Source organism: Schistocerca nitens, chromosome 5 (assembly GCF_023898315.1).
Source record: "Schistocerca nitens isolate TAMUIC-IGC-003100 chromosome 5, iqSchNite1.1, whole genome shotgun sequence".
In the NCBI taxonomy this organism is placed as follows: Eukaryota; Metazoa; Arthropoda; class Insecta; order Orthoptera; family Acrididae; genus Schistocerca; species Schistocerca nitens.
The window spans coordinates 714,670,260-714,689,028 of NC_064618.1; the positions used below are offsets into that span (position 1 = coordinate 714,670,260).

The 18,769-nt window shown below is 43.2% G+C and overlaps 1 protein-coding gene across 1 annotated transcript in view; it reads left to right on the forward strand.

The window, feature by feature from the left end:
- Window positions 1-18,769, forward strand: part of LOC126260679 (delta-like protein 1) — a 124,414-nt gene that overhangs the window by 71,985 nt on the left and 33,660 nt on the right. Inside the window, exon 4 of the mRNA XM_049958013.1 lies at window positions 15,845-15,940. Within this exon, the coding sequence (XP_049813970.1) occupies window positions 15,845-15,940 (96 nt within the window). The remainder of the gene's footprint in view (window positions 1-15,844; window positions 15,941-18,769) is intronic.

Here is an 18,769-nt window from a genome sequence, read left to right on the forward strand (position 1 = left end):
TGAAAGGGCTCTCGTCAGTTAGCAAATAATATGCAACTTACCGCTATTCAGGTTGTAAATGGCTATAGCCGAGCAGAAACTCCACACTAGGACACAAATAAGAAACAGTATCATTCCCTTCTGATCCACTTTCACATCAAGATCCTCACAAAATTTTTGACGGGCTTGAAACCAAGCGGATTTGTTGTAGATCCTCTCACGATACTCCCTGCGAAGTGCCTCCTATATTTCAGGGTACTTTTTCATCTTTTCAAAGAACAATTTCACGTGCAGACCGGTTGCTTCCGTGGTGTATCTGCACTGCCCCACTCACCAACAACGGCTGCTGCTTCGCGGTGATTGGCAAAGTTCCTGCAATGCAGCAGTGGATGGCGAACTCAATTCCCATTCCACGTCCTTGTGCTGAGTTCGTAGCAGCATCGACGAAGTGGGCGTGGCTTTATTGTTTCACATGGACTGCTGCAACGCGGGAGAAAATAAAGCTGACAGCTCTCGATAGTAAATCGCTATTGTGCAGGGAGCCTAAGTGCGCACTGGCTGCAACAGAATAAAGTCAAATCTTGTGCAGTAGCAGAACAAAACAAAATGATGGCGCTTTACAATACAGAATAGCTCGTGCATTATGATAAGACTATATAATTATTAAAACAAAAAATTTCGATATAATGCGTGTTTAAATCAGATTAAAATCTATAAACTGATTTCTCCTATCCCCGTGCAGATTCCTGACACCACACAAATAGTCCTGAAAATTTTTCCTTGTGAATTTTAGTAGATATGACAATATTTGTAAGATATGTAATGCAAATCGTGAAGCACATGGAACACATAGTAGACGTACGATTACTTCACCTTATAACTACTACGTATTGCAAGTGATATATGTTTATCTTTATAAATCATAAAAGTTTTGTCACCAATATCACAAATTCACAAGACAAATTTTTTAGGAGTATATGTATGTGGCTTCTTCGTTACGTGCCTAGGATAAGTTATTTTATACATTTAGTCCAGTTTAGAAATGTGTTAAAAAGTTATTTCCTCTTCCACCATCTGTGCTCAGCCGTACCCATCTACTCCCACACTGTCTCGAACACATTCTTACACTACCTGCTCAACACATCTGTGCTGTAGGGCTGCCGCGATATAAGGTGTTACCAATGTTTTTTTTCACCCACACCTCACTCTTATCACACAGGCTGACAAGACGTCGGGTTAATACTGTACAATCATCCGTTTATAAGCTATGTTTAAAATTTCAAGTCTCAAATTCATCAGGAAGTTTGTCTAAAGTGAACTACAAACTTTGTACTGAACAGAAAGTTAGCACTGAACAGACAGACAGTCAAGAATGTGGTCTAATTTAAAAAAAAAATTAAAAAGTCATAATGTAGTTTCAGATAGGAATTAGTACTGTCCTCTAACACTTAAACAAATCGAGTGATCAAAATTCACAGAATGGGTCCTGTTTGAAAATATGTCGTTTATGACAAAAGAATGTTGTGCCTAACTGTTTCATTTGGCGTAGACGCGATATGAGGAGTGTGTTACAAACAGGTGTGTAGCGAATATGACAGCACATCAGGAGTTAATCGCTTTTGCAAGTGAAGTAAATGTACTGGATCGCTTGAGTAATGCGGAACTGCTCATTAGAAGTCATGAGGAGAGGTCCCGCCAGTATAAAAGGGGGCCATGAATATTGCGTGCTCAGCAGTGATGCATTAACAGCAGAACTGGTCGCTCCCATCTGGGGCATTTAAAGCTTCCCAAGTCGACTGATGGGTATCTGACTGTAAAATAGAAGCGCGAAGGTATAACCATAGCTAAATTAAGACCATGCGGATCTCATGTACTGATGGGCGGGGACAGTCGAGCACTGTGTAGGGTGGTTGTGAATCGTCACATGAAAACAGTGAAAGGAATCACTCGTGAGTTCCGCAGTATTACCAACAGTTCGGCGAACACAGTGACTGTGCGTATAGAGGTAAAAAGACAGTGGACTGATAAGGAATGGGGAGGTTCTCCGCAGAATCGGAGCATCAGAGAAGGAAGGAACATATGGAATACACTGACAAGAATACCAGGCAGGACAATGGAGGGGAAGACAGAGATTAGTATACATTCAACAGATAATGAAAGACGTAGGGTGCAGGTCCTACTCTGATATGGAGAAGTTGACGCTGGGGAGTAATTCGTGAAGCACTGCATCACACCAGTCAGAAGAACGATGACTAAAAAATAAAATAATCGAGTATGTTCTCATGAGTGACGCCTGAGGTGGTGTAAAGATCAACGCTATTTGATAGTGGATGACAGAAAAAGAATGATTTGGAGTGGTTAATCTCGTTGTTCCCTGCGGATATCCGGTGGAAGTGTTTGGGTTTAGCGAATGTTCTGGAGAACGATACTTGTCATCATTTGTAGTACCACAAGCATAGTACAGAGGAAGTGGTGTTACGATGTGGGGTTGTTTTTCGTGGTTAAGGTGCGGTCCCGTTACTACACTTAAGAAAACGCTAAAATCGAAAGCAGATGATCACATTTTACACCATTCTGTGGTGTGCGCAGTAGAGAAACAGTTGGGAGACAACAATTGATTATGTCAGTATGACAATGCATCCTGTCAAAGTAACATCTGTAAGGCAGAGGTTTGGTGATAATAACATTCTAAAAATATACTGTAGTCCTGGTCTGAATCCAATACAATACCTTTGGATGAGTTAGAACGTCGAATTCGCTCCAGACCAATGCCAAGTCCAAGGGGGGAAAGCTTGAGAATCCGCCCTGCAGCCTGAATATGTCGTGCTGTTACTTTCAGTGTTTGGTCGGTTTAACAAACATCTCAAAGGGATGCACTTCAGCTAGAAAGACCTACTGCCGTACAGTGAATGGCGAAAAGTCTTTTGAAAGTACTCTGCCACGGGTAGGCCATCGCCGGCTACAGCCTATGCTGTGCACTTGTCTCAGAAGAGAAATCAGTATCTGACACACCTTATTCCGACTGATCTATCGCCCTGTATGGCCCTGCAAAGTCGTCATAAAGCCGGTTCGTGTAGATGTTTTCACGTGTGGATACATTCTCTGTAGACGCTATTGACATAAGAAACCTGAATTATGGAGTAACCTCTAATGTGGTATTCCGCATACCAACGTACAAGCAGAAAGTAAATGACATCCTAGACAGAGAGTGGAGCACCTTAAGATGGCATTTATATTAAAAACAAATACTCCAGTATTTAAAAATATTGCAAACGTAGGATACATCAAGAACCAGCCATTAACAATATATATTAAATAACAATCAGTTGGAGATAATCGATTCTAGCTCGACAGCCTGCAGCTCGCCATTCAGTTGTGGTAACTACTTTACCACACTGCAAGATCCACAGTTTGTGACTTTGCTCCCTCTCTGGAGGTTGTTTCAGAAGTTCTCATTGGAACTAACCTAAGCGCAGTGCGTCTAGATTTTGCCAACGGTCCTCTGGAAATTTGCGCTGGTGGATCCTAGCGTTCTGATCGTGTTGTTAGATTCTCTTCACTATGATGAACATGGAACGTAGCCCCCATCGTCGAAACACTGCTATATTCGAGTGGCCGTCAGTTCCTTTGAAAGTCCCATCATCAATACGAGCTTATGGACTGCAGTTGGACTTCACGCGGAGAAGATGGACTGCGAATCTGCGTTTTCCTCTTCTTGATGAAAGGTCATAATTCTCTACTTCATATTGATATCTGACAAGGGACGAAAGTCACGATAATGCGGAAAGTAGCGCTGTAGTAACTTTTCCGATTGTCCATACCAAGTCTCCCGTTCTACATCTCAGTCGCGGGTGTGTGGTGTTACCAAGCGATCACGGAGCAGAAAGCCCGCGTGAAGCATGGGTGTCTGGCTTCTCTGTGTTGTGTGCGGTGACGTCAAAACGGAAATTACCTCTGATACGTCTCCACTGGAGAAAAAGTTTCACGATCAGAAATCGTCACACTGGGTCCTCCTTGTTTAAAAATTATGTTTTTTGCTAGGACCTTTGCAATTTATAGACCTTCGGCAGTCGGCACAGATTTGGTGACAGGATAGGGGTGAGATAGACAGCACAGAATACTGGCTCGCGTTTGTCTACTTCGGGAACCTCCCCATGAGGTCGATTCCAGTTCGATGGAATGTTGCTGCTGCAAGCGGAATTGGTATCATATGCCTCGAATATAACTGGAGCGCGTGTTTCCATCACTTAGTAGTATCTAACGGATCGGTAAAGGGATACCTGCGTCTGATTCTGTCTAGTTTTCACGAATCCCAGGTGACCCGATGCTGGAGGGTCGGAGTACATATGGATAACTGGCCGTAGATGAGCTGGGATGACGAGCAACCATTTTCGCCGTATTTAATCACAGATACTCTTATATAACGTTCCGTTTATGAATGAGAATTTTTCTTTAGTTGGTTTCTCGTTCTTCATCGATTCTGTGGTTTCAGTAGGGCGGAATCTTGTCTATGTTACGCTGCAATGTCATTTATTGGAGCGATGACTGAGATTTCATCCACGCTGCTGTGATACGCCAAAGGAGTCACTGAAAGGAGTCAGCGTCCCTGTGCTTGCGTTCAATTTGTATACTATTGTGACGTCATACTCCTGAAATCTCCCAACCCAAGTTATCAGTTGATTCTTCAGGCTAGTCAGCAACTACTCGAATTTGCACTATAACTGCACCTATCCCACAACTGCTAGTTTTGCTGTTAAGTTCGGTCTCAGCATTCTCATTATAAAATGCTACCACTGGAGAAGGTATTAGCGTCTCGTTAAGGACAAGGGAAGATTTTTCTTGCACCTTGTTCCAGGAAAATTTTTGCCTCTCGCTGCAGCATTTCTAGCAACGGACATACATTGGTACAAAAGCCCCTTCTTAATAAACGGTGGTACGTGCAGAGTTCCGAGAAAACTTATCACATCAGTAATGTGCTGAGGAGTCGAGAAATGTGTGACTGCTCCTATTTTCTGTGGGCTGGGATGGATTCCATTATCATTCATTCATTACATGCCCCAAGACTTTTATTTTCTGGGCAGGAAAGGGCAATTTTTTGATTCAGTTGGAGGCACACAGTCTGAATACAATTCAAGAAGATTGTTAGGCAGCTAAGACGTTGTTCTGATGTTTTATAAAAATGACAATGTCGTCCAGGCAACTCAGACACCGTCCATTTAAGGTGTCGAAGTAGTTTGTCCATCATAGTGTCGAAGTTGTCTGGAGCGTTTCAAAGTACGGACGGAATAACTGTAATTTCACAGAGGCTCTCAGGTGTTACAAAAGAAGAATTTTCCATAACAGCCTTGTCATCAGTGGAAATACTCGTGGCCGGCCGAAGTGGCCGTGCGGTTAAAGGCGCTGCAGTCTGGAACCGCAAGACCGCTACGGTCGCAGGTTCGAATCCTGCCTCGGGCATGGATGTTTGTGATGTCCTTAGGTTAGTTAGGTTTAACTAGTTCTAAGTTCTAGGGGACTAATAACCTCAGCAGTTGAGTCCCATAGTGCTCAGAGCCATTTGAACCATTTTGAAATACTCGTACATTATTCCTTTCAAGCAATCTAATTTGCCATCAATGCATGACAGACATCCTTCTTCATGATTTTGTTCATGCATCAGTAGTTAACGCAGAAACACCGTGTGCCAGCCTCCTTCTTCACAATGAGCACAGAAGAGGACCAAAGACCCTCTGGAGGTTATATGACGTCTTCTTGCAGTATCTTCCTCAATTCCTCCAAGATTACCTGATATTCAGCAGGTGTCGCTCTATATGAGCTCTGGCTACTTAGTGCATGATCCGCAGTGTTGAAATGGTGGGCTGCCTGTTGAAATGGTGGGCTACTTGGTCTCTCTTTTCTCCACTCCGGAATACAAAGAATCCGAAAAGTGGCTATCACTCACCCACGTTGTTCGTATAGGCAGTATGGTAAGAACTTCCTCCCCTGTATTGTCTGTAGTGGTAACAGAGGACGATTCTTCGTCGACAACACTAAGCTGCCCTTCCTGGAGTTAAAGATGAGTAGAGGCTGCTCATAACAGTTAACGATCTGAAGTTCTCGTTGATCAACTAGAACGATTTCGATCATCACTGGCGTGGAGATATCTTTTGTGTGGCGTAAATAGGTTTTTGCAAACAACAAAAACTTCACAGTTTAACTGAGCAATTCGACTGACCACTGGAACCCCTCTCGTTGATTCTTATTGGAAAACAATGTCTTCAACACCAAACATCTTCCAAAGTGTATGAGTGCTTCCGACGCCTGCAAGAAGTCATATCTGAAAATAACATTATGAATAAAAACTAAAACGAAACCCCTCCCGAACAGACCATGAAGACCCAAAGGTACCGACTGGCCGCCGTGTCATCCTCAGACCACAGTTGTCACTAGATGCGGATATGGAGGGGCAGGTGGTCACCACACCGCTCTCCCGTCCGTATGTCAGTTCCCAAAGCCGCTACTTCTCATTCAAGTAGTTCCTCAGTTGGCCTCCCAAGGGCTGAGTACACCCCGCTGGCCAACAGCGCTCGGCAGATCGGATGGTCACCGATCGAAGTGCAACCCCAGCCAGAGAGTGCTTAACTTCGGTGACCTGACGAGAACCGGTGTTACCACTGCGGTAAGGCCGTTGGCAACATTATGATTGCCTTTTGTTAAAAAGGTAATTCATAGTTACTCTTTCAATGCATGTACGTGTCGTCTGGATGTATTTCTCATTTGCAATTTTCGCACAGTTGCTTTCACATCATGGAACGTAGTGTCCTTTAGTTTCAGTTCTACATCTACATCATACTCCGCAAGCGCGTCGAAGAACTATTGTCGGTAAGCACTTGTACTGGTTCTAATTTCTCGAATATTCTTCTCGTGGCAGTACTCTAGGCTTATATGAGGGGGAGGGGGGATGTAATATGTTACCCGACTCTTCCTGGAAAGTGCTCTCACGATATTAGAATAGCAAATTTCTCCGTGATGCACAACGCCTCTTTTGCAACGTTGGAATTTACTGAGCTTCTCCGTAACACTCTCGTGGCACCTAAACTATCCCTTGACGACATTCCTTGACGACGATAAGCATCCGACTTTACAGAAATGGATGTCCCTCAGTTCACAAGAGCCCGTCAGGTTGTAAGGCGATGGCCTTCGTCCCACAGATTGGCTACAATTGTCTCTGTTGACAGGCGTGAACTGAACTGCTGTGACGGTAGAAGTCTCGTGACTCAGTAGTCGTCGAAAACTCGCCTCCGTCCATCGCAGTACCGTAAAACGTGCGCAGGATATCTGCAGTAGAAACACACACTACTGTAGTTTTCCAGATGTCTGTTTTCGACAGGCTATGTACTTGGCGCATAAGTTCTTCGTATCTGGTAAGGTCTGGTGCTGGGTTGTCGTTTGGTGGGCGCAGCGTCAACATAAACTGTTGCAAACCCGTTATTAGTAGTGAGACTATGGGCAAGCACAGCTCTAGCCAGTCTGCCAATCACGCTTCAGCATCAAGGTGCACAGCTCTCGACTTGTGCCGTCAGAGCGTTTCTTGAAAGGTGGAATGGCGCGTTGTGGTCTTAAGCAGAGAAACCAGCGCTCGTTCCAACCCAGGCCTTACGATCTGGGTTGCACCAAGCTACAACTCTAATGTACCTTTGTTGTTTCTGGAAGGGATGCTAACCAGAACTCGGTACGTGCTGAACGTTGTTGAACCTATTGTTCAGCCGTTCTTGAAACAGGAAGGAGATGGTTGTCCCAGCAAGAAAATGCTCGCCCAAACACTGTGGAACTCAATGTGCTCTGCGAAATGTGCAGCAACTTCTCTGGCCAGTACGATCTCCGGACTTCTCTCCAATCGAACAAGTGTGGGATATGATGGGGCGAGAAGTGACCCGTGCGACTCGTCTGTCAACTCTTACAAAACTATTTCAAAAGGTCGAGCAGATATGGCATAAAATATCCCAGGATAGTATTCGCCGTCTGTACGATTGAGGGTTGCCAGAGTCAGCGCCTAAATTGCCGTCCGTGGAGGCTACAGCCCACACCAGCAAGGGGAGGACACGGATTTACTTCACCCTTAGTACACGTCTAGTAGGCCATTAAAACAAGATAATATGCAATTAGTAAAGGGCACTACTCTGGAAAATCCGAGAAAATAGCAAGAGGAGTTTTATGCGCCTATTATGTAACTGATGTATCAGTGCAAAGGTACGCACTGTAAGTACTCATTGTAGACAAGTTGTTAGTGGTTCAAAATGGTTCAAATGGCTCTGAGCACTATGGGACTTAACATCTGTGGTCATCAGTCCCCTAGAACTTAGAACTACTTAAACCTAACTAACCTAAGGACACCACACACATCCATGCCCAAGGCAGGATTCGAACCTGCGACCGTAGCAGTCGCGCGGTTCCGGACTGAGCGCCTAGAACCGCTAGACCACCGCGGCCGGCAGTTGTTGGTGTTCGAGCATTGCAAGAAGGTCGGAAATGAAGCGACGATTCGAGTCCTGCTAACACTTATTTTGTAACCTATATTTATTTCTTCGCTGGTCACATTAGTTAATTTATGTGATATTTGAGTCGCAATATGATGAAGAAAACACGTGCGTTTTCATGAAGTTGTGGTGAATTTCATGTGATATTTGACTATTAACTATTTTTCATTAAATCCTTAAGGAAGAGGGACAGGCTTAGAAATCCTTAGTCAAACCACTATAAACAATGATATGAATGACGTTATGCACTGTTATATTAAGTCACAGTGTGCCAGATCACAAGAGCAGTGTACGGTTACTCGTCGTATGTGCCGTCGACATCACACGTTGCAAAATGGTATTGGTCATACAGACACAAAAAACATAAATTGAAACGGCGTGTACTACATCGAATTAATGCGGTATTTCAGCACTTACTGGGAACTTTCAGGGTTTCTAAGGGAAAACACACCTCGGTGACATTTTGAAAAATATCTCTTTCTTTCGATAGCATAGATTAGAAATTAAGTTCGAGCAGGAGACGAACCGTCACTTCCTACACGTTTCTTTTCCAAATCTCGATCGCTAATCACTTGACCACCACGAACCCTAACGTCTGGTATCTACTCATAGCTATATAAGCCATATATTAGACGCGTCAAACTTCTCTAGCGACTTTCTCGGAATTGCCAGCGTAATGCACCTCACTACTTGCCAGTTATGTTTTCTTAATGGTCTACTAAAGGTGTACAAAGTTTGAAATAAATCTTGACCTAAAAGTCGTGGCCTCCCCTTGTAAAATGTATGTTTTAGCACGGTTCTATACCTGGCACCTCAGAACCGCTTGAGCTATTTATCGGTAAACGTAGTCATTTCATGTACTCAATATGCACAGTTGCAACAATAAATCTTCAGTGAATTGCGTTGTGTAGTTAGGTGATTCCAGCACCTGTTGACAACTGGTGAAAGGCAACTGTGTAAACAAATTTATTTTCTCTACGACAATTTAAAAAAGGAATCCAAACGTTGATACAATCGATTGGTAATGGTCGATCATTTTGTACCACAAATGAAACTGCAGCCAAAGCGGTGAGTGCAAATTGGAGGACTTGTAAGGATGGTTCAAACGGTTCAAATGGCTCTGAGCACAATGGGACTTAACTTCTGAGGTCATCAGTCCCCTAGAACTTAGAACTACTTAAACGTAACTAACCCAAGGACATCACACACATCCATGCCCGAGGCAGGATTGAAACCTGCGACCGTAGCGGTCGAGCGGTTCCAGACTGTAGCACCTAGAACCGCTCGGCCACCCCGGCCGCCGACCTGCAAGGAAAAATGTGTATTAAATAATAGCGAGACCGGCAATGCTTTGCAGTTCTGGAATATGTAACTATGTCCTCCTTCCCCTCTCCTTGCCCATCTCATCCTCTACCCTCTCTCTACCCATCAACTTCTACCCCCTCTTTCTGTCCTCCTCCTCCTCCACCACCTCCTCCTTCTTTCTCTCAGCGCCCCATTTCCTTCCCACCCCCCTTCTATGTCCACACACTCTTCCCCCTCTCTCTTATCTTGAGCTTTGTTTATTTTCATTACTAGTTCAAATCCCGATGTAGTATTCTACCTACAAGCTGATAAGCCATAAATACAACTTTCATGATTTTGTGAAAAGCGACTGCGAGAAATTAAACAAAACGGCACATTGTTGCGTACACAATTTTTGTTTAATAGTACATATAATGAAGAAGAATATGTAAGGAAGAGATGCTTTGCTGAATGGCTTAATAGCCCTACTCATCGTGGTTAAAACTGACTCCAAGTAACAAAACCACATATATTCACAGCAGAGGAATGAATAGCATTTTCTTTGGAGTTAGCTCTGACAGAAAACCTGTACATTATTGTTTAACTAAATATATAGCGAACGTCCATCTTAAAGTTTAATTACAGCATTGTGTAGCAGTTTGAAGTAAATGGTCTAGATCATTTCGAGACTTTTCCTAACAACTTTCTCCCATTTATTATATATATACTTTTACATATATTTAACAATATATAGCTTACATCCATCCAAATTATTTCAGAATAAATTGTCAAAATTTGAAATAAATAAATGGAGCAAGAATTTCTCGAGGCTTTTCGTAACAAAAGTTCTCCTATACATCAGAATATAGCCTATGTGCATCTGAATTTTCATTAGGGTATCATGTAAAAATATGAAGTTTATTGCTCAAGAACGTTTTCGAGATTTTTGCTAACAATGTTGTGTATTATATTTGTATTTATATACGGTAAAACGATGCGTATTCGAATGCAACGATGTGTCAAAATTTCAAAGAAGTTGGTGAAGAGCTCTTGGAGATTTAAGATTTTGAGCAAATGAAGATTTAAATCTTGATTTATATACATAGACAATTTCATCGCGATTTCATGATTTTCAGAGGTTAATATTTTCACAAACGTACACTAAAGTTTCCTTCCTATTTTCGTTACAAATAGTACAACATTAGCTTGGGGATGGACCTTATCGTTCCTGAACGAGTTAGAGGAAGAAATTTATTATCTGAATTTTGATTATCAAAAGACGAACATTAGCATTCATGAGGACAATGTATTTTCCAAGAAATCCAACATCTTATTGGCAAAAAGTTTGATGTCAGTCTTACAATCCAAAAGTGACTATATTTATCTACTTTGTAGCACTGGTGGCCGAAGACTTCCGGCATAAGAAGTCAGCCTCATTCTGCCAACGGCCTTGTCAAAGAGGGCGGAGGAGCGGATAGAGGTTCAGGGCACTCTCTTGTCCTAGGGGTGGGAAATTGCCCCTAAAGGCGGAAGAATCAGCAATGATCAACGACATGAGGATGCAGAAGGCAATCGAAACCACTGCATTAAAGACACGTAACGTGTATCCACAGGACATGTGGCCTGTAATTGAAGAAGTGTCATGATGATCTCTCCATTGGCAAAAGATTCCGGAATAGTCCCCCATTCGGATCTCCGGGAGGGGACTGCCAAGGGAGAGGTTACCATGAGAAAAAGATTGAATAATCAACGAAACGATAACGTTCTACGAGTCGGGGCGTGGAATGTCAGAAGCTTGAACGTGGTAGGGAAACTAGAAAATCTGAAAAGGGAAATTGAAGTGAAGTGGAAGAAGACAAGGATTTCTGGTCAGATGAGTATCGGGTAATATCAACAACATCAGAAAATGGTATAACAGGTGTAGGATTCGTTATAAATAGGAATGTAGGGCAAAAGGTGTGTTACTGTGAACAGTTCAGTGACCGGGTTGTTCTAATCAGAATCGACAGCAGACCAACACCGACAACGATAGTTCAGGTATACATGCCGACATCGCAAGCTGAAGATGAACAGATAGAGAAAGTGTATGAGAATATTGAAAGGGTAATTCAGTATGTAAAGGGGGACGAAAATCTAATAGTCATGGGCGACTGGAATGCAGTTGTAGGGGAAGGAGTAGAAGAAAAGGTTACAGGAGAATATGGGCTTGGGACAAGGAATGAAAGAGGAGAAAGACTAATTGAGTTCTGTAACAAGTTTCAGCTAGTAATAGCGAATACCCTGTTCAAGAATCACAAGAGGAGGAGGTATACTTGGAAAAGGCCGGGAGATACGGGAAGATTTCAATTAGATTACATCATGGTCAGACAGAGATTCCGAAATCAAATACTGGACTGTAAGGCGTACCCAGGAGCAGATATAGACTCAGATCACAATATAGTAGTGATGAAGAGTAGGCTGAAGTTCAAGACATTAGTCAGGAAGAATCAATACGCAAAGAAGTGGGATACGGAAGTACTAGGGAATGACGAGATACGGTTGAAGTTCTCTAACGCTATAGATACAGCAATAAGGAATAGCGCAGTAGGCAGTACAGTTGAAGAGGAATGGACATCTCTAAAAAGGGCCATCATAGAAGTTGAGAAGGAAAACATAGGTACAAAGAAGGTAGCTGCGAAGAAACCATGGGTAACAGAAGAAATACTTCACTTGATTGATGAAAGGAGGAAGTACGAACATGTTCCGGGAAAATCAGGAATAAAGAAATACAAGTCGCTGAGGAATGAAATAAATAGGAAGTGGAGGGAAGCTAAGACGAAATGGCTGCAGGAAAAATGTGAAGACATCGAAAAAGTTATGATTGTCGGAAGGACAGACTCAGCATACAGGAAAGTCAAAACAACCTTTGGTGACATTAAAAGCAACGGTGGTAACATTGAGAGTGCAACGGGAATTCCACTGTTAAATGCAGAGGAGAGAGCAGATAGGTGGAAAGAATGCATTGAAAGCCGCTATGAGGGTGAAGATTTGTCTGATGTGATAGAATAAGAAACATGAGTCGATTTAGATGAGATAGGGGATCCAGTATTAGAAACGGAATTTAAAAGAGCTTTGGAGGACTTACGGTCAAATAAGGCAGAAGGGATAGATAATATTCCATCAGAATTTCTAAAATCATTAGGGGAAGTGGCAACAAAACGACTATTCACGTTGGTGTGTAGAATATATGAGTCTGGCGATATACCATCTGACTTTCGGAAAAGCATCATCCACACAATTCCGAAGACGGCAAGAGCTGACAAGTGCGAGAATTATAGCACAATCAGCTTAACAGCTCATGCATCGAAGCTGCTTACAAGAATAATATACAGAAGAATGTAAAGAAAATTGAGAATGCGATAGGTGACGATCAGTTTGGCTTTACGAAAAGTAAAGGGACGAGAGAGGCAATTCTGACGTTACGGCTAATAATGGAAGCAAGGCTAAAGAAAAATCAAGACACGTTCATAGGATTTGTCGACCTGGAAAAAGCGTTCGACAATATAAAGTGGTGCAAGCTGTTCGAGATTCTGAAAAAAGTAGGTGTAAGCTATAGGGAGAGACGGGTCATATACAATATGTACAACAACCAAGAGGCCGGCCGCGGTGGTCGTGCGGTTCTAGCGCTGCAGTCCGGAACCGCGGGACTGCTACGGTCGCAGGTTCGAATCCTGCCTCGGGCATGGATGTGTGTGATGTCCTTAGGTTAGTTAGGTTTAAGTAGTTCTAAGTTCTAGGGGACTGATGACCTAAGATGTTAAGTCCCATAGTGCTCAGAGCCATTTTTTGAACAACCAAGAGGGAATAATAAGAGTGGACGATCAAGAACGAAGTGCTTGTATTAAGAAGGGTGTAAGACAAGGCTGTAGCCTTTCGCTCCTACTCTTCAATCTGTACATCGAGGAAGCAATGATGGAAATAAAAGAAAGGTCCAGGAGTGGAATTAAAATACAAGGTGAAAGAATATCAATGATACGATTCGCTGATGACATTGCCATCCTGAGTGAAAGTGAAGAAGAATTAAATGATCTGCTGCACGGAATGAACAGTCTAATGAGTACACAGTATGGTTTGGGAGTAAATCGGAGAAAGACGAAGGTAATGAGAAGTAGTAGAAATGAGAACAGCGAGAAACTTAACATCAGGATTGATGGTCACGAATTCAGTGAAGTTAAGGAATTCTGCTACCTAGGCAGTAAAATAACCAATGACGGACGGAGCAAGGAGGACATCAAAAGCAGACTCGCTATGGCAAAAAAGGCATTTCTGGCCAAGAGAAGTCTGCTAATATCAAATACCGGCCTTAATTTGAGGAAGAAATTTCTGAGGATGTACGTCTGGAGTACAGCATTGTATGGTAGTGAAACATGGACTGTGGGAAAACCGGAACAGAAGAGAATCGAAGCATTTGAGATGTGGTGCTATAGACGAATGTTGAAAATTAGGAGGACTGCTAAGGTAAGGAATGAGGAGGTTCTACGCAGAATCGGAGAGGAAAGGAATATGTGGAAAACACTGATAAGGAGAAGGGACAGGATGATAGGACATCTGCTAAGACATGAGGGAATGACTTCCATGATACTGGAGGGAGCTGTAGAGGGCAAAAACTCTAGAGGAAGACAGATTGGAATAGGTCAAGCAAATAATTGAGGACGTAGGTTGCAAGTGCTACTCTGAGATGAAGAGGTTAGCACAGGAAAGGAATTCGTGGCGGGCCGCATCAAACCAGTCAGTAGACTGATGACCAAAAAAAAAAAAAAAAAAGCTATTCACTTCTTAGCTGACGAAGATGAACATTAGATATTTAATATTAGTCGTCAGTGGATTAGGTACCCTTGCTTATCAGGTATTCGAAAGAAATATTTCTCATTGTGACCATTCCAACGAAGCATATACAGAACTACTCGAGAGTAGCATAACTAAGTGAAACTGTACGATGACTCGCTACATCTTCATGTACATGTACCTCTAGATCTACATACCTTTTCCGCAGGCCACCATACTGTTCATGCCACAAGGCACCTTGTACCACTACCAGTCATTACCTTTCTGGGTCCATTCGTACTGAGCCAAACGCTTTCCGGAAACCTAGGAATATGAAATCTGTCTGTAAAGGGTACAGCTCCGCAGCATATCGTGCGAGAAAAGGGCAAGCTGATTTTCGTACCAGCGACGCCTTCCAAACCACTGCTGATTTGTAAATAAATGCTTTTCTGTCTCAGGAAATTTATGACATTTGAACTTGGAATATTCTCAAGAATTCTTCAGTAAACCGACGTTGCAGATATCAGCCTGTAATTTTTCTGTTTTTCCACTCGGTTTTCCCATTCGCTTGGGACTCTGCGCTGGGAGAGAGATTTGCTATATGCAAATTAAGTTAGGACCAATGCCAGAGAGTACTCTCGGTAAAACCAAATTGGGGCTCCTTCCGAACCAGACGACTTATTTGTTTCGAATTCTTTGAGTTACTGCTCAGTGCCATTGCGACGCCAGGGTTATCTTCCTATGAGAACGTTTGCTGAAACGCAAATTTTGAAACTTCACATTTCCATTTGGTGTATTCTGTTCCCTTACTGGACTGGTCGACGATCCGCTTAGTGATATTACCTAGGACACACAGGCTACGTAAGTCCAAGGACGGCTTTTGGCTTAACTTTCCCACGTACGGATAGGTCATAGTCAACAGTCTCAACGCGACCTCACTTATTGAAACGGTGAGAAGAGGTTTGGGACTTCAACATGGAGTGTGGCGAATAGACTGGTGATCAGCAGAAAAGCAACTTGACACTACCAAATATTTCCGCTTTGGTAGTTTAATCCCGGGATGACAATTTCATCACATGGCAGGATTATATTTGGCAACTTTCGGATCCAGTGCTAACAGTGCAGTATGTCCACGAAGACTGAGGGGGTCAATTCGATTATTACTGACTATTTACTTGCTATGTCTCACAAATTTATTTTAGAAGTAGTGTACTGTATTATGTAGGTTACTGTGCTTGATTCTACCACTGCACTTGTTACAGCGGTGTGTGAGCCGGCCTGCCAGCACGGAGGGACGTGCATCAAGCCACGCACCTGCCACTGCCCGCCAGCCACCAGCGGCGACCACTGTCAACACTGTAAGTAGACAACCTGCACTACCAACTTTTACAGCTTCTGCAGCCACGCACGATAAGATCCGCGGACGCTGACGGCTTCCGGACGCCTTACTACAAATATGTTGAGGATTCCCCTTGGAAACGTACTACTCCTGTGCCGTAGAGGATAGTGGATTGCATCACCTAAATCTGTTACATTTAAATAACAATAGTACTCACAAATTGTGGTGTTATTGTCACTATACACAAAGCTGTGAGTGTGGGTCGCGATTTGTGCCTTGCCAACTCAGTGGCCAGAAGCACTGCTCACGAATGGCAATGTTGTGGATGTTTCATGCAGAGGATAGCGCATTACATGAACGGACACCAGCACAACAGAGAGGAGTAAAGATGCCAACTTCCGCCAGGACAGTAGCGTTCTTTTATCTACGTAACTGTGAGACAATATGTATTTTCGTACGCCATGTTAATGTGTGCGTCGAGATTGCTGGATGTAGCCTAGAACAGTTTCTGTGAACGTTACATTGTTTATGGCTATGAACATGTGAGGCAGTGCTCCTGTTGTACGAGGGTGGTTTGAAAAGTTCACGGAATCACCACGAGAGGTCAGCGCTAGCGCAACGAGTTGTTCACGTGATATTCATTGGACAGTTGCCTGTGAACTCGTGCCGCGTCAGTGCCCTTGGGAGAGAGCTGTGGCGGTGATGTGCCTCTGTTATTGTTGCCACGTAATGATTTGGGAAGATGGAAAAAAATCGAGATTCGAGCAGTGATTACGTACTTCGTAAAGAAAGGTATGAAAGCAACATTCATGCCCATTTCCCGAAGAATACACTAGTGGACTCTGCTCCTTCATATTCAACTTTTGCCAAGTGGACAAATGAAATTAAATTTGGTCGGGAGAGTTTAGATGATGATCCGCGCAGTGGTCGCCCAAGATGTGTCACTACTCCAGAAATCATTGTAAAAGTGTACAAAATGGTCATGGAGGATCCCAGTTGAAAGTGCGTGAAATTGATCACGCTTGCCAGATGTCATCTGAAAGGGTATATCACACTTTAACTGAAGAATTAGAAATGAAAAAGTTATCTGCAAGATGGGTGCCGCGAGTCTTGACGCTGGATCAAAAACGCATGAGAATGGACATATCGGAATAATGTTTGGCCAGTTTTAGGAGAAACGAACAAGATTGTTTGAGCCGGTTTGTGCCCAAAGATGAAACTTGGATGCACAATTATACCCCACAGACAAAAAAAACAGTCAAAGCAGTGGAAACATGCTGATTCTCCGCCACCAAAGAAAACAAAGACAATTCCTTGGGCGGGAAAGGTCATGGCATCAGTGTTCTGGGATGCGAAGCTGTTTCTGTTGGTAGATTATCTCCCCACTGGGCTAAAAATTTGTGGAGAATACTATGATAATCCCCTGGACAAATTGTAACAAATGATACGCAAAAACACCGGGTTTAGCAAGGAAAAATGGTTCAAATGGCTCTGAGGACTATGGGATTTAACGTCTGAGGTCATCAGTCCCCTAGAAGTTAGAACTACTTAAACCTAACTAACCTAAGGACATTACACACATCCATGCCCGAGGCAGGATTCGAACCTGCGACCGTAGGGGTCGTGCTGGTCCAGACTGTACTGCCTAGAACCGCTCGGCCACACCGGCCGGCTTTAGCCAGGAACAAAGTCATCTTCCATCAAGACAATACGCGCCCGCACACATGTATGAATTGTTGTCATATTCTCCTTATTCACCTGATATGGCTCCGTCAGACATCCATCTGTTCCCAAAACTGAAAATTTTTCTTGGTGGACGAAGACTAACTTCAAACGAATAATTGATAGCCGGAGTTGACAACTATTTTGCAGGCCTGGAGAAAACTCATTTTCGAGTTGGGATCAAGGCACTGGAACATTGTTGGACCAAGTGCATCCATCTACAAGGGGACTAAATTGAAAATAAAAAAAAGGTCTCAGTGGTACTCTCTGTGAGGCAGTGTTGTCGCTTGTGTGGTAACGTCGAGCAGTATTTAAGTAACGTATGTAGGAGACACAGTGTTCGTTGTACTATCCTGCTTCCCTTTCCTGTCAACAAGGCCCCCAAACCTGACACTAACGTGAAATAGTTCCCCACTTCTTTTTGGCCATCTCTATTACCTGCTTCCCGTTCATTATACAGGATGGCTGTTACCACTGTGATCGGCTTCTGTAACCAGTCTGACTCTACACAAGAGAAAGGGAAACAAAATTTGCACTTACAAACCACTTAACCTCTTCTTCTCTTCTTTCGGTCTTAGAGCATTTCATTCAGCTACTAACGATCAAGATACCAGCTCGATTTTACACAGAGTACGCGAAGGAACTTGCCCCCCTTCTTGCTGCGGTGTACCTACAGTAGGTCTCTAGAAGAGCGTAGCGTTCCAAAGGATTGGAAAAGGCACAGGTCATCCCCGTTTTCAAGAAGGGACGTCGAACAGATGTGCAGAACTATAGACATGTATCTCTAACGTCGATCAGTTGTAGAATTTTGGAACACGTATTATGTTCGAGTATAATGACTTTTCTGGAAACTAGAAATCTACTCTGTAGGAATCAGCATGGGTTTCGAAAAAGACGATTGTGTGAAACCCAGCTCGCATTATTCGTCCACGAGACTCAGAAGTCCATAGACACGGTTCCCCAGGTAGATGCCGTGTTTCTTGACTTCCGCAAGGCGCAGTTCCCCACAGTCGGTTAATGTACAATGTAAGAGTATATGGACTATCAGACCAATTGTGTAATTGGATTGAAGAGTTCCTAGATAACAAAACGCAACATGTCATTCTCAATAGAGAGAAGTCTTCCG